Source organism: Quercus suber, unplaced genomic scaffold (assembly GCF_002906115.3).
Source record: "Quercus suber isolate HL8 unplaced genomic scaffold, Cork oak 2.0 scaffold_82, whole genome shotgun sequence".
Taxonomy (NCBI): Eukaryota; Viridiplantae; Streptophyta; class Magnoliopsida; order Fagales; family Fagaceae; genus Quercus; species Quercus suber.
This window is the reverse complement of record NW_027069547.1, coordinates 1,685,718-1,699,133: the sequence shown is the minus strand read 5'-3', so window position 1 is coordinate 1,699,133 and position 13,416 is coordinate 1,685,718. Positions and strand designations below refer to the sequence as shown.

Sequence of the window (13,416 nt, the reverse complement as noted above, 5' to 3'; positions counted from 1 at the left end):
ACCAAAAAAAAAAAAACCAAAAACGTTAAAAAAGCTGGATGTAGTTTTGTCCAAATATTTTTCCCACTTTTCACTCCAATTTTTTCTCCAATTTGGAGAGATTGTATTTTGAAGAGGGAGGAGAGAAAACTTGCGGGCCCCACCACTTTTCTCTCCCCCTCCCTCTCTCAACCAAACACCCTTCCCACTTATTTCTCTCCTATTTTTTACTCTTTTTTTTCCATCCTCCCTAAAATCCACCAAACCAAACATTCCCTAAAGATTTTATGTCAACTGTAAAATTCATAAAAACCTTCTTTTATAGAGTTTTTCAGCCTAATCATTTAGCTAGGGGTAATCTTTTAGAATTCATGGGAATCTAAAAGAATTCTTGGGAATTCCCATGTTTAGTTGCAAAAAGCTCAAGGAAATCTAGATGCCTTTAGACATAACGACTCCCACCAAAGTCACTTTTGTAAGGCTGTGGATTTCTTAAAAATCTGAGTATCCACATTCCCATTACTTAAGGAATGTTCTATTTTTCTAAAGTGACAATTATACTTTCAATTTAATACATTAACAGTAAATGACGTAAAGTGTGAAGAAAAACAGTTGCCAACTCCAGCATAAGGGATCACAAAATTGCTCCTTTGGTTGCATATACCAAAAGAGAAAAAGAAAGGGGAAACAACATTGTCTAAGAACCTACCAAAAGATTTGGCTTGTCAGTTGTAGACTTGTAGTTTATAATAGTAAAACGATGATGAACAAGCCCTAGCCCTCATGAAATGCGGTGACAGCATCCAAATGATTATATGGGTCAAAAGTATTATACTTTCATGGTTAAGAAATAATGATGAGCTGTCTTAATAATTACAAACTTTGGTGATGAACTATATGAAAAAAAGAAAAGAAAAAAAATTCAAAACAATAGCAAAGTTAATTAGAATATGGGAAAAAAATCAGGAAAGAAATTTTATCAAAATTCAGTTGTGAACTTGTGATTTTATCCAATCCAAAAACCATGTGCCAAACAATATGCAATGTTTACCAAAATCCGTCAAAATTCATTTTGATACCATAGACTCATGTTCCAATACTTCTAAAGGGGACAACTAAAATCAATCCCCTGAAGTTGAACATTTCACTAGAGACCCTGGTTTTAAAATTCAAAAAATCATATCAAATCAAATCCAACCCCGAACTGACGCCCACATCATATATACATGCATAGTTCTGTTATTCAACATCAACAAAAGCACATCCAGGTGCATAAACTGGTGTGAATGGGGCATTAAACAGACCCATTCTCTTTCAAAGTATGTTTTGGCTATGGCTATATCCTATAGAGGGGGGGAACATGTTTGTACAGTAATAATGGCAAAGGATATTCTGCCAAATCCCCCCCTTTCTTTTTTTTTTTTTTTTTTTTTTTTTTTTTTTTTTTTTTTTTTTTTTTTTTTTTAAAAAAAAAAAAAAAATAATATTCTGCTTGTATTTCTTACATCAAAAACACCCATGTACGTGTACCATATGAAGTTCTCTGACTGCAATTATTTTCTGCTTTGCAGAGACTCTGACAGCAACAAGTTCATCAGTTGCTAATCCATGGAGATTTCTTCTTCGATGGACTACAAAGCAAGGGGGAAAGAAAAAAAAAACGTTAGGAAATTTAAAAGGTAATAAAATTAACTCTAGAAAATGCATATGTTTGCAAGAATTAGAGTGCAGAATAACCATACCTTCTTATATGATTAGGATCAAAAGGTGGAAACTCCTTCACATTAGGAAGATCCACACGTACAGCCTGACAAACGTCATGCCATGGGAGCATACCGATTTTCTCTACTTTCAAATCACACAACACACATCTCTGATCGGAAGCTCCAGCCACCTGTATGGCCTGTAGTCTACAATCACTGCACCACAGCAAGTGTTGGCATGGAAAGTTTGCCCAAAGCATCTTACGCTGGTTGCACGCAAAGCACATTTCCCGGTTGAGGCTTTTTATATAATCCTACACACATACACCAGCCTCAGGTCAACAAAATTAAAACAATTAGATGCAATATTAACAAAATAGCATTGAATCTCAGCACTAAAACTGAATCTAGTTCACTGCTTACTGTGTAGAAGCCAGGGTCACGAAGAAAAAAAACTGATGTGTTGTTCCTTTTTCTAAGAAGGGCATCCAAAACCAAATGTCTTTGTTGATGCCTAAAATTGTTCTGTTTAATTCCCTCTACATACCCTCCTCTTTCACCATAAATGTCTCCAACTATGTTGCTTCCATTTCGTAGCCATGGTCGACCATGGAAGAGATGGTCTGGCTTCAAGAAGGAAATAAGCCTCATTGGCACACCAGGCATTTTATTATTCTGATCTGAATTCACTTCAGGGTACTCATGGGCTAGGTTCTCCTTAATGTTGCTATCAGCAAAGATAGCCTTTTCACAAGAGCCGGAAAGAAGGTCCTGACAACATTTGAATTTTTCAGAATCAACACTCTCATTAATTGATGTAGCATTAGAGGATGTGTTTGGCATTGTGAGTGTATGCTTCATTTTGTCATGAGGCTTAGGAAGGTTAGGTTGGAGGACCAAGTGAGTGGCAGTTCCACATTTTCCTATGGGGCCAACTTTCATGTGACAAATATCAGGGAAAGATCTCATGAAGTCACTAAGCTTAGGGTAGCCAAGAGAGGCATGATCCAATTCCAGGCCGAATTTTGCTCTGAAATCCCCTTTGAGAGATGAGAGAGCATATTCTCCTTCCCTCAATTTTGATTGTTCTTTTAAGTGGAAAGGTAGCCACTTCTTGAAATTCTTGAACCACGCAGGCATGCTTTGATCTACACGGCTGGGGCTAATGTGGCCTTGAACTTGAAGCTCATTGGAACATGTCTTTGGTTGACCATGGAGTAATCTATCAGCCCAAGACATTTGTTCAGGTTTAGCCTCTTCTATAATCTTCTCATTGGGTGTCTCTGGTCGAGGTTGATTATTGTGATTCTGTTCTTTGTCATGTTGTCCTGGTGACAGTTTCTGGTTCTCAATGAGTAAAAGACATTTCGGAAGTACAGATTTCATCTCAACTTGCTTGCCCATAATGCTGACAAAGTGTGTTTCAACAGCTGTTGAAACAGTTTTTTCTTCTTTGAAAGTGACAAATCCGAATCCTCGAGATCTCAATTCATTTCCTACTTGCATACCAAGAACCATAGCATCTTCTACTGCACCAAATTGTTCTTCAAAAAATTTACGCAACAATTCTGCTTCACAACAGTGAAAGAAGAGAGTATTGTGATACTAAACAGATACAACAATGAAAATAATGATCATTTTTCAATTAAACTCCCATGCTTGATTACTCAGAAGTCTATACAGCTTAAAAATGTACTTCATAAAGCTTTTGATAGGTTACTAACCAGAGTCCAACGTAGGAGGGAGACCTCCAACAAAGATTTTCCTTCTAAGGTCCTTGGTGGTAGTAGGAGAATGAGTCGGATGTGTTCCCTGCTTCTTTTGCCGAAGTTCCTTCTCACTATGTGCATAAAAGCACTTGTCTCCTCTGACACATCCACGAGGAGATGCAAAGTATTTACAGATCTCAGTCTTTGTGCTAGAGCAGCTACCGAAATTTCACAAGCAGTAGAAAACTATGAGAGCATGTAGACAAAGGGAGGGGGAAAGGGACAAAAAGTTCATACTAATATTGATGCTTTAATAAGGGAGGCCACCTTTCTGTAGTGTTTTCTTCTGTCAAGATTAGAAGTGCATCACAGGTGCCTGAAATTATCTCATCACCTTGAAAATAAGTGGTATAATTTGGTTGATCCGGCGAGGTACGATTCACTGCACATTACATCTCAGGGCATAAGATCGTAGGAAAGCAATGACACTGATAAGCAACAGTGGCTTCATTTCTCTGAATTATAGTATAGCATTCACAGATTCTACTTACAGTGGCTAATATTGGTTGGACTCAGCTTGTAACGCATATCTTGAGACTTTGCCAAATCTATAGGTCTCTGTCTACTGGTAATTATAAGAGTTGGTACACACACGCAGATAAAATATGTTAACATTGGAAATGGAATTCACAACTAATTTTACAGAAAATGACAATGAACAGAATGGAAAGGCATCAACTATTTCCTACCGCAAGTTGAGGACTTCATTACTAGCTCCCCATCGTAAAAGAGCCTCAGCACATTTCATTTGGTCATTCTTTACTGCAAAAAACAGTGGGGTTTCTTTCATTTCTGTTCTATAGTTGATAGCATCTGGGTCTTCCAATAGAAAGACCTGTAGGGTCAATGTCAAAAATACAAAAATCTTTCAGATGTAAAATAATAAAATTCCAAACTTTGGTTGCCAGTAATGCAGTTGATGAATTACAAAGATTAACCGAAGAGCTAGCAGTCATATTCACACCTGGAGTGCATCTACGTTGCCATTGGCGGCAGCAATATGAAGAGCAGTCAACCCCAACTTATTCCTTTGGCTGACTTTGGCGCCGTTGTCCAGCAGTAGCCATACAATTCTGGGTACAGGTGCACAATCATAATTAGTATGTATATTTACATGCTTTTATGCGTCCGTGTGTATGTATTTGAGAGAGAGAGAGAGAGACATTGTCTGGTGAGTGAAATTCTTGAGGTTGAGGGACCAATGAAGTGCAGAGTTTCCTTCAGCGTCGGTCTCGTTCACATCAATGTTTGTCTTAAGAAGCAACTCAATGACGGCGACATCACCAGCCTACAACAAGCAGCCAAATCTATAATTACCTAACCAAAATACAACAATGTTACAAACGCAACAACTTCACAACTTTTTCTCATAACAATAAATTAATTATTAAGATAATATATTTATTTTTCTTTTTTTACAAAGAAACAATAAAATCGGCTTGAATTACATGATAAAGGTGAGGTGGAACCTCTTCTGTCCACACAAACTATATTCCTTGTCTAGTAAAGTTGGACTACAGAGTAATATAGTTAATTGTATCTAATCTAAAATCAAGCCATATTCGTGCAAAATTATACAAAATAAGCCTATCCATAAATTAGATACCTACCCAATCAAATTAAAACTAGGAAGTCCAATTGATCACATACATTAATTTACGAAATAACCCATATAAAACCAACCGAATAGACATAATTGTTTGGGCAAATATGTCTATGTGCTGTGTACTTCATATTTTAATGCCATCTCTCATGCATGTTTTGCTTCATTTATTCCATCCAAAAAAAATCATAAATCAAGGTTTTAAGCTTTTTAACACAATTCAGTGGGTTTGTTAAGTGGTTGGACACTTGATCTCAAAATGATGTTTTATTTGGAATTTAACTAAGAACTCCCTAGTTCAAGTTTGGTTACTAACACTTTGAAAAAACTTCTTAACCAACAATTTATCATGTTATAGGCCTACTCATTACGAACAGTGATTAATTTTTTTTGTTAAAAAGTGTGAGAAGACAGGAAACCCAAAAAAAAAAAAACACCTTTTTAACACAAAAGACAATAATATCTCTGTTCTTTTCTCACCTGCACTGCACGGAGCAGTAGTGACGTCACCCTCTTATCCGTACAACTCCCACTGCTGCTGCAAGCAACGGCTCCGAACAGCTGCAACAACTCAATCTCTCGGAGCAAGAGCTTCCTCCTCTCCGCTGCCACGTCACCATCCCCCTCTACCACCTCATCTCCTCCTAACGACGCAGTTTCGGGTCCCAACGACAACGCCTTCCTTACCACGCCCTCGTACACGGTGGCTTTCTCCTTGCTATTATTACAACTCACCTCCACAACCGCCTCGTTAATCTTACTCGCCGCAACAACGAGAAGCGCGGCTAACGGAACTATGCGGCCGTTAACGGCGTTAGCGTACGCCACCTCAGCTGCTTCCTTCGTTTTCTCGCTCAACAGCTTCACCGCCGTCAAATCCTAACGAAAAATGTCACAATCAAAGGAAAAAAAAAAATTTTATTACAACGACGCGCATTTCACGAAATTGGTAACGAAAATTTGTCAGAATGTAAATGAGTTATTGAACCCTATAGAACCAAAAATAGAAATACATAACGACACCGTTTTTGTTTTTTATAAAATAAATAAACCTTTTCGCTGAGAAGAACCAACAATTCTTCGACGGAGAAATCATCAGGATTCCAAATCAGTTCCAATCTGAAATCACAGAGAGAGAGAGAGAAAGTAATCAAAAAATTCAAAAGTATTAGTAAAATAATGAAAAAGCGAAGCGTTTTCTATTCTAAGCCAGTTTCTGCGTAGTGTTACATTGGGAAGGTGAAGCTTTTTCCATTTTTGTTCAAAAAAGCGAAAACGACGTGTTTTTGAATTTGTTCTTTTGTTTACCTTCTGCTAAAAAAGGACAGCTCCAGAGGGATCAGAGAGCGACCGTCCTTGGTTTTCAGGTCCGTACGACCGCGTTTCTTGAGGAGCAACTCAACGCAGCGTTTCGAGTGAGACTCGGCCGCCGTGTGGAGAGGCGAGCGGCCGGTCTCGTCGTCAAACTCGTTGACGAGCGGCAGAGTTCCGAGCTCTCCGTTGAGCAATGCGGCGGCGGAGTCGGCGGAGTCCGAGGCGCAGCAGAGGTGGAGGAGCTTGGACACTACTCGCCGGTCTAGTGGATCCGAGCCGGTTTTGAAGAGCCGGTTCGCGTACGTGACGAGCTCGGCCTTGTTGTCCTCAAATATGGCTCGGATTATGCTCTGTTTCGCTTCGTTCTTTGTGTTTGTGAGCTCCGTCACAGTTGAGCTTCGTTTCTCCGGCAAAAAACTAGGGTTTCCGCAAATAACTTCCATAGAAAGTGAAAGTCGCTACACGGCCAGAAAAGCAAATGTACTAACCATAAGCAAGAAAACAAAGTACATCTGCCGAGAAACTGACAGATTTTCCGAGAAAACGCTGAGAAAGTTTGAAAACTTTGGTGCAAAAACTTCACTTTTAACACTTTCAGTCGCTGATTCAGCAAAAAGCTAACGTATTTTCCGTGGAAAATCAAAGATCAACGAAAGCTCCATCCACGCCTCGCAAAGAATCATCCATATCTGAAACTGAAACCCTAATTTTTCAGCTCCAGAATCAAACCTAGCTGAGTGTAAAACTAAAAATGCACACTTTTTTAACGCCAAATCGAGCTTGATCTTGAAGAGCGAACTGTGAATTTGAAACCCTAACTTTCTAAAGCTTACAGTGAAAGAATCTCTATGAACTCAGAGAGAGAGAGAGAGAGAGTTTCTTTGTGAAAAAGTTTGGTTTTTCTCTGATGAAACAAGAGGAGGGAAATATGAAACTTGAAGCTTTGTAATGCTAGAGAACAGGGTGAGGATGATGGTATTTATAGGGGCGGATTTGAAAGGGATTTATTGAACTGGATTTGTGGGTGGGGCTTTCGCGTCCGTAAATGCGACTTGTTGGACTAAAATGCCCCCTTATATGGAGTGTAGTCTTTGTGTGGAATGAAGTAAATGCCCAAAGAGTATGGGGTTAAATTGGGAACCAAAATTTGTGTACGAAATTATGAGCGGATTGGTAATAATATTGATCTTAGAAAATCTAAAAAACGTAGGATCACAACTTTTTTTAGGCCACAGTCAATAGGTGGCAAACTATGAATCGCGGGAAAAAAGTTGTAAGTATATATAAAGAGTAATTATAAAATTACAACTTATTTTCTACACTTTGTTACAATTATTTTTTGTGACAATAGGTGAGTGCTGCCTGTCATTTACATATGAGCCACTACTTTTTCTTTATCACTCATAGTCAGGTACATAAAAGAGTTACAACAAAATATGTAAAATAAGTTATGATGTTAGAATTTTTTGCCATGTGAAAGGAAAATTGGAAAAATGCTAAAAGTATTATAAATTTTACTACATAAAACTTATAAAATTGATGTGACAATAAATGTGATTATTGGGCTTCAACTACCTTACAAATGAATATTTGAATCAAATTGTCTCTTTGTGATTGGTGTCATCAACTTGTAAGTTATAGTCAAAGTTGTAGTATTAGCACTACTTATGTGAAAGTGATAGACAACTACTTACAGTCTGCCGCATCAAAATTATGACAAAGTTATAACACAAAAAGTTGTGGTCCTATAAGTAAAGTAGTAAAGAGATGCACTTGTTAAAGTGTTTTTTTTTTAATTTTTTTTATGCAATTAATTTGAAGAAAAAAAAGTTTATTATTTACAATCTTAAACTTATTGAAATGAATTACTTCTATTTAGATTTTTTTTTTTGGAGAAATAAACACACACAAGGAAAAGGGAATCCCTTTTCCTAAAGGGATTAATAATAATAATCTAAAGGGATTCTATTTAGATAGTTAATTAATAATCATCTACGATGGAAAAAAAAAATTTAACTAACAATCATCCTTCCTATTTTAAATTAATTATCCTTATATGGGTTGTAAATTTGTAATATGTATGGATAAAAGGGAAGAAACGAAAAACACTGACACCACCGGTATAATATAATTCTTTAAAAAAAAAATGACGTACTGTCAATTAGTTCGATCATTTAGTGGCAAATAGTTATTTTTTGAAAATTAGGTATGGTAACTTGGTAAGTCTAACCTTGGTATACTTTGAGGGAGTCCATTTTATCTACCATAGAAAATATTATGCAGGGTTTGTCGGCATACAAAATTGTGTAGATTAATGCTCTCACCTTCTTTGTTGATCAACATATAATGTTGAAAGGAAGCAAATTAGTGAATACGAATAAATGACAAAATTAATTTTTTTTTATGCATGAATTCAAAATGACCAAAGTAATAATATCAATACGGAGTTCCATGTGTTTTAAGGCATGCAAGCGTTACCGTCCATTATGTTCTTAGTTGGGCTTCTGACTGTAACGTTCGGTTCGTGAAACGCTCCCTATTTCTTCTGTCCATTTCTCTGGTTTAAGAGTTTTCGATAAGGATGAATTGTGATCCTCTTTTCTGGAATAAAATTTTTTACTAAAAAAAAAAGGATCCAGCCTCAGAAATGTTGCAATAATTTTGTTTCTAGTAATTTAAAGAAGGAGAAAACACAAACAAAGATTATTAATTATAGTCTAAACTTATGTAAATTGAAAAATAATTCAATACTTCGATAGCAATATTTCCGTCTCTTACATAATTTAATGGATCCCACAAAGGAAGAGGTCATATTGTTTCCAAAATATTGAACAATTACTCTTTTAAAAGAAATAATTTTGCCGAAAGCTATGTAGCTCAATTGACACTCTTTGGTGTTTCCATCAAAGATATTTAAAATTCAAATCTGCCTACCTTTATTGTAACTATCAAGTTATAAAATAAAATTTTAAAAAGGTACTTTTATTTAGATAATTAATAAAATATCATCTTTACTTTCTCATTAAGGAAATGCTCCTATATACGTATATGAAAGTTAAAAAAAAAAATCGATTAAGGAGCTAATAGAGTGTACATCAATGCACTCACCTATTTGGTTTGAAGTTATTTATTTCGTTCCTGAGACCATTCTGGTTTGTTCATTCAAACAAGAAATTTCGATACTACTTTATTTTGTCATTCCATTTTGGAGTTATCACTAATTTTCATATAAAACATATATAATAAAATTCAATCACAATGATAAACTAAATTCATATTAAAAGCATGATTTGAACTAAACATTAAGTACGTAATAAGTATAACAATCATGAATCGATAGCTCAACTCATTAATCAATAACTCTCACGCCCCTTTCAAAATCAACTTCGATGGAGTTTTGTTCAAGGACATCTCTGTTGCTGGTTTGCATGTAGTTGTCCGCAACAACCAGGAGGAGGTCATTGGCGCAATGTCAAAGAAGATCTCACTCCCTTACTCAATGGTGGACATGGAAACTTTGGCCTGTAGAAGGGCCGTAATTTTTGCTCGAGAACTTGGTATTACTAAAGCTGAACTTGAAGGGGATTCGGCCATGGTCATTGATTTCATCAATTCTAAAGGCTACTGTATGGCAGGTTGTGGTCACATAATTGAAGATTTGCAATTACCTGCACTTGATTTTGGCTTTATTTCTTTCTCTCATGTAAAACGATCTGGTAATTATGTAGCTTATCATTTAGCAAAAAAAGCAAAAGGTTTATTAGAACATCAATTTTGGTTGGTGGAGGTGCCTGAAGACATCACTTCTTTTGTAAACCGTGACAAAGTTTTGATTTAATAATACTCACAATCTTGATTCTCATAAAAAAAAAAAAAAAAAAAAGGGGGGGGGGGAGGGGGGGGGAGAGAGAGAGAGAGAGAGAGAGAGAGAAGTGATAAGTGTAAACTAGTTAAATAAAAGAACCCCTAAATTTTAGAAGGATATATAGGGAAAACAGGTTGATAAATGACTAAAAGAATAAAGAAAGAAAGCAATTGGCCGAAATTTGAGGTTGATGTAAGTTTTACGTGGGTATTGGTTGAAATTTGCATACTTGCCATATATTGAAATGAACCAAAAAATGGGTTGAAATTTTGGTCAAGATGGAACGTGAGGTTATGTATACGGATTTATTGACAAGTGCAAAAGTTTTATCCGTTTTTTGACTGGAACATAATGAAATTGACATTTTTTATTAGGTTAGCTAGTGGAAAAAATAGAATGTATGAATACATAAAGGAACATATTGAAACTTTAATATGTATAAAATCAAAATTTCCAAACTAATCAAGATGGTGCCCTCAACATTGATGTAGTTTCATTTTTCAATTTATTTATTTATTTTATATTAATTGTTGCAACAATAGGGAGTTGGGGAACTTGAAACGTGACTGTTTCTGTGGGAGACACCAAAAAATGCTAGTTGAGTTATAAAGGTTCTGGGTCATTTTTTTTTAGAGAGTTTCAACTTATGACGTCCATTCTTGATGATAGCTATTTATCATTAGATCAAGACACCAATTGATTTTTGGTACAAGCATAGATTGAATCTCAGGTCTCTTATTAACCATCAGAGACTTTACTAGTTGAGTTAATTGGCCCACGTCATTTTTCAATTAATTTAAAGAATCATAAAAATAGACAAATGTACTTGTATATATATAATGAATAAATTGTCATCCTTAGAAATTTTATTGTAGTGAGTTTAATTATGATAACAACAAAGTATTAATCTAAAAAAAAATGTATATATCAATATTCTCACCTTTTTAGTTAACCAACACACTTTAAATAGTAAAAAAAATAGCTAAAGGGTGAATACATAAAAGGAAGGGATTTAAAGATTAGAATGCATAAACTCAAAAAATACCAAGGAAATAATGTTAATGGATCAACATTTCCATTCTGCTATGCTATTTTGGCTCTCTTCTATAGCTTGTCTATCTTTGTTCCTACTTATTGGGTCAACATAATACAAATCTTTTATACCATTTTTTATTCTACCAATCACAATCTATCATGTATTTTCTTTTTTCTTTTTTTTATAAAATAACCAATATTTAAAATGAAATATAAAGTGAAAACAAAAAATAATATAGAGGATTTGTATTCAAGTTAATCCTTACTTGAAACAGTTACCCCTACGTTTGCCAAATCACAACCCATTTACTTGAGTACCACTCTACTTTGGCCAACCACTATAACAATTCTGGTTTTTATGGGCACCCACCCGAACATATACATGCTACTCCAACCCGAACCCAGCTACTTAACCCAGCCCAACTACACACTGAGTTTCTCAACTTGGGCCCAATCGACATTTATGGCTTGTTTGGATGTTTAAAAATGGAGGGGGAGTAGAGTAGAGGGAAGGAGAGTAATCTAATTACCTTGTTTGGAAGTTTTTTAAGGAAGGAGGGGGAGGGGTTAGGAGGGGTTTGGAGGGGTTTCAACTACCTCCAACCCTCTATTTTTAATTCCTCCAAATTGGAGAGATTTGGAGGGAGAGTAGAGCACATAAATTATTAAATGTGTAAATTACCTCATTTACCCCTGTTATATTAAAAAATTTACAAGGTATTTTAACGTCCAAAAAAAAAAAAAAAACCGTAACCCACAAACTCTCTCAACTCTCTCAGCCACAAATTTCTCTCAAGCTCTCTCAGTTCTCTCAGCTCTGTAACCCACAAGTTTCTCAAGCTCTCTCAGTTCTCTCAGTTCTCTCAGCTCTGTAACCCACAAATTTCTTTCAAGCTCTCTCAGTTCTCTCAGCTCTGTAACGCCTAGCATTCTCTCACAGAGGTAAACTCTGTTTTATAATTTCTGTTTCATGGGTTTCTTTTAAGTTGAATCAAATAACTATGTTCATAAAATTGTGATTTTATTGGGTAATTTCTTATTAATTGTGATTTTATGGGGTAATAACATGTTATTTGTGGGTGGGTTTCGGATCTGAGGGCTTTTTTTCTTAAATTTAAAAGTTTCAAAGTATTGCTCATTACATGTTTGATAAAGTGCTTGAGTGAGTCTAGACTTGCATAAATTTGTATATTTTGGCTATAAATGGATCTGTGTTTCTTGTTTATTTTTATTTTGTAACTTCTTGTTTTTTGTGAATGGGTTTCTGATTTGGGTAATTTCTTTTTTTTTTTTTTTTTTTTTTGTGCGAATGGGTTTCTGATTTGGCTCCTCCTTAGACCCAACCAAAATGGTACTCTCTCAGCTTTGGGATGTTCAAGTTTGAACTGGAAAATGGATCTGATTTATGTTTTTGGCATTTGGGTTTTGAGAAAACTGTTAGCTTTTAGCTTGAAAGCGTGTTTGCTTTCATTTTTCCTGTTGTTTGGTTGCTGAGAAAATAATAAAGGAGAATTTCTGTTTGTTTGTTTGTTTTTTATATGATGTTATTATGCTTAACCATATGCTGGTTTAGCTTGAATCTGATGATTTTTTCCTGTTTGGATATTATTATATATTTCTATCGTTTTTTTGAAAATATTTTATTTGAAATCAGCTTAAGCAAACCAATTGAAACAGATGGTTTAAGTAGCTTAGAGGCTTTGAATCCTATTAAAGATTTTCTGGGTTGTTTATATTTTGTGTTGAAGTTGCTGATATTTTACACTGGTCCAAAAGGAAAAGTTTATCATGAAAACATGCATTAATTTACAAGAAGATGGACTGTTCTGATTGATTCCTTTTGATTTTCTGCATGCAGGGTGTTGCTGATCGTGTTTGTCTCAGTCTCATTCCAACAAGTGAGGGTAGCTGTGTCACTGCTGTAAGGGCATTAAGGTAACTGCCAATACTCTGTATATGGTTCCATTCAATTATTTTACGAAATTGGGGACTCTTGAGTACTTTAACTTGTATTTGGTTGTTTCATATGCTGTGCTTACCTTTGTCACAAGACAAGCTTTGTTGTGTAAAACCTGGCTTTCAATGATCTCGTGAGCCAAGTGTAAGCCTGAAGTGGTTTAGTTTACCAAGTTTGGGCAGAGTTCAACT

General features: G+C 35.6%; 2 protein-coding genes across 2 annotated transcripts; both read right to left on the bottom strand.

The window, feature by feature from the left end:
• Positions 1-1,699: 1,699 nt before the first annotated feature.
• On the bottom strand, positions 1,700-5,991 carry LOC136067706 (uncharacterized). Its single transcript, XM_065773917.1, has 10 exons — positions 5,980-5,991; positions 5,535-5,933; positions 4,615-4,739; positions 4,416-4,524; positions 4,141-4,286; positions 3,943-4,013; positions 3,719-3,833; positions 3,407-3,609; positions 2,106-3,250; positions 1,700-1,996 (listed from the first exon to the last, which is right to left on the bottom strand). Exons 1-10 carry the CDS (start codon positions 5,989-5,991, stop codon positions 1,700-1,702), a joined length of 2,622 nt encoding a protein of 873 aa, XP_065629989.1.
• A 131-nt stretch (positions 5,992-6,122) lies between these two features.
• LOC136067716 (uncharacterized) lies at positions 6,123-7,265 on the bottom strand. The gene has a single exon (XM_065773919.1). The coding sequence runs from the start codon at positions 6,809-6,811 to the stop codon at positions 6,359-6,361; it is 453 nt and encodes a 150-aa protein (XP_065629991.1). The 5' UTR covers positions 6,812-7,265; the 3' UTR covers positions 6,123-6,358.
• Between the last annotated feature and the right edge of the window lie 6,151 nt (positions 7,266-13,416).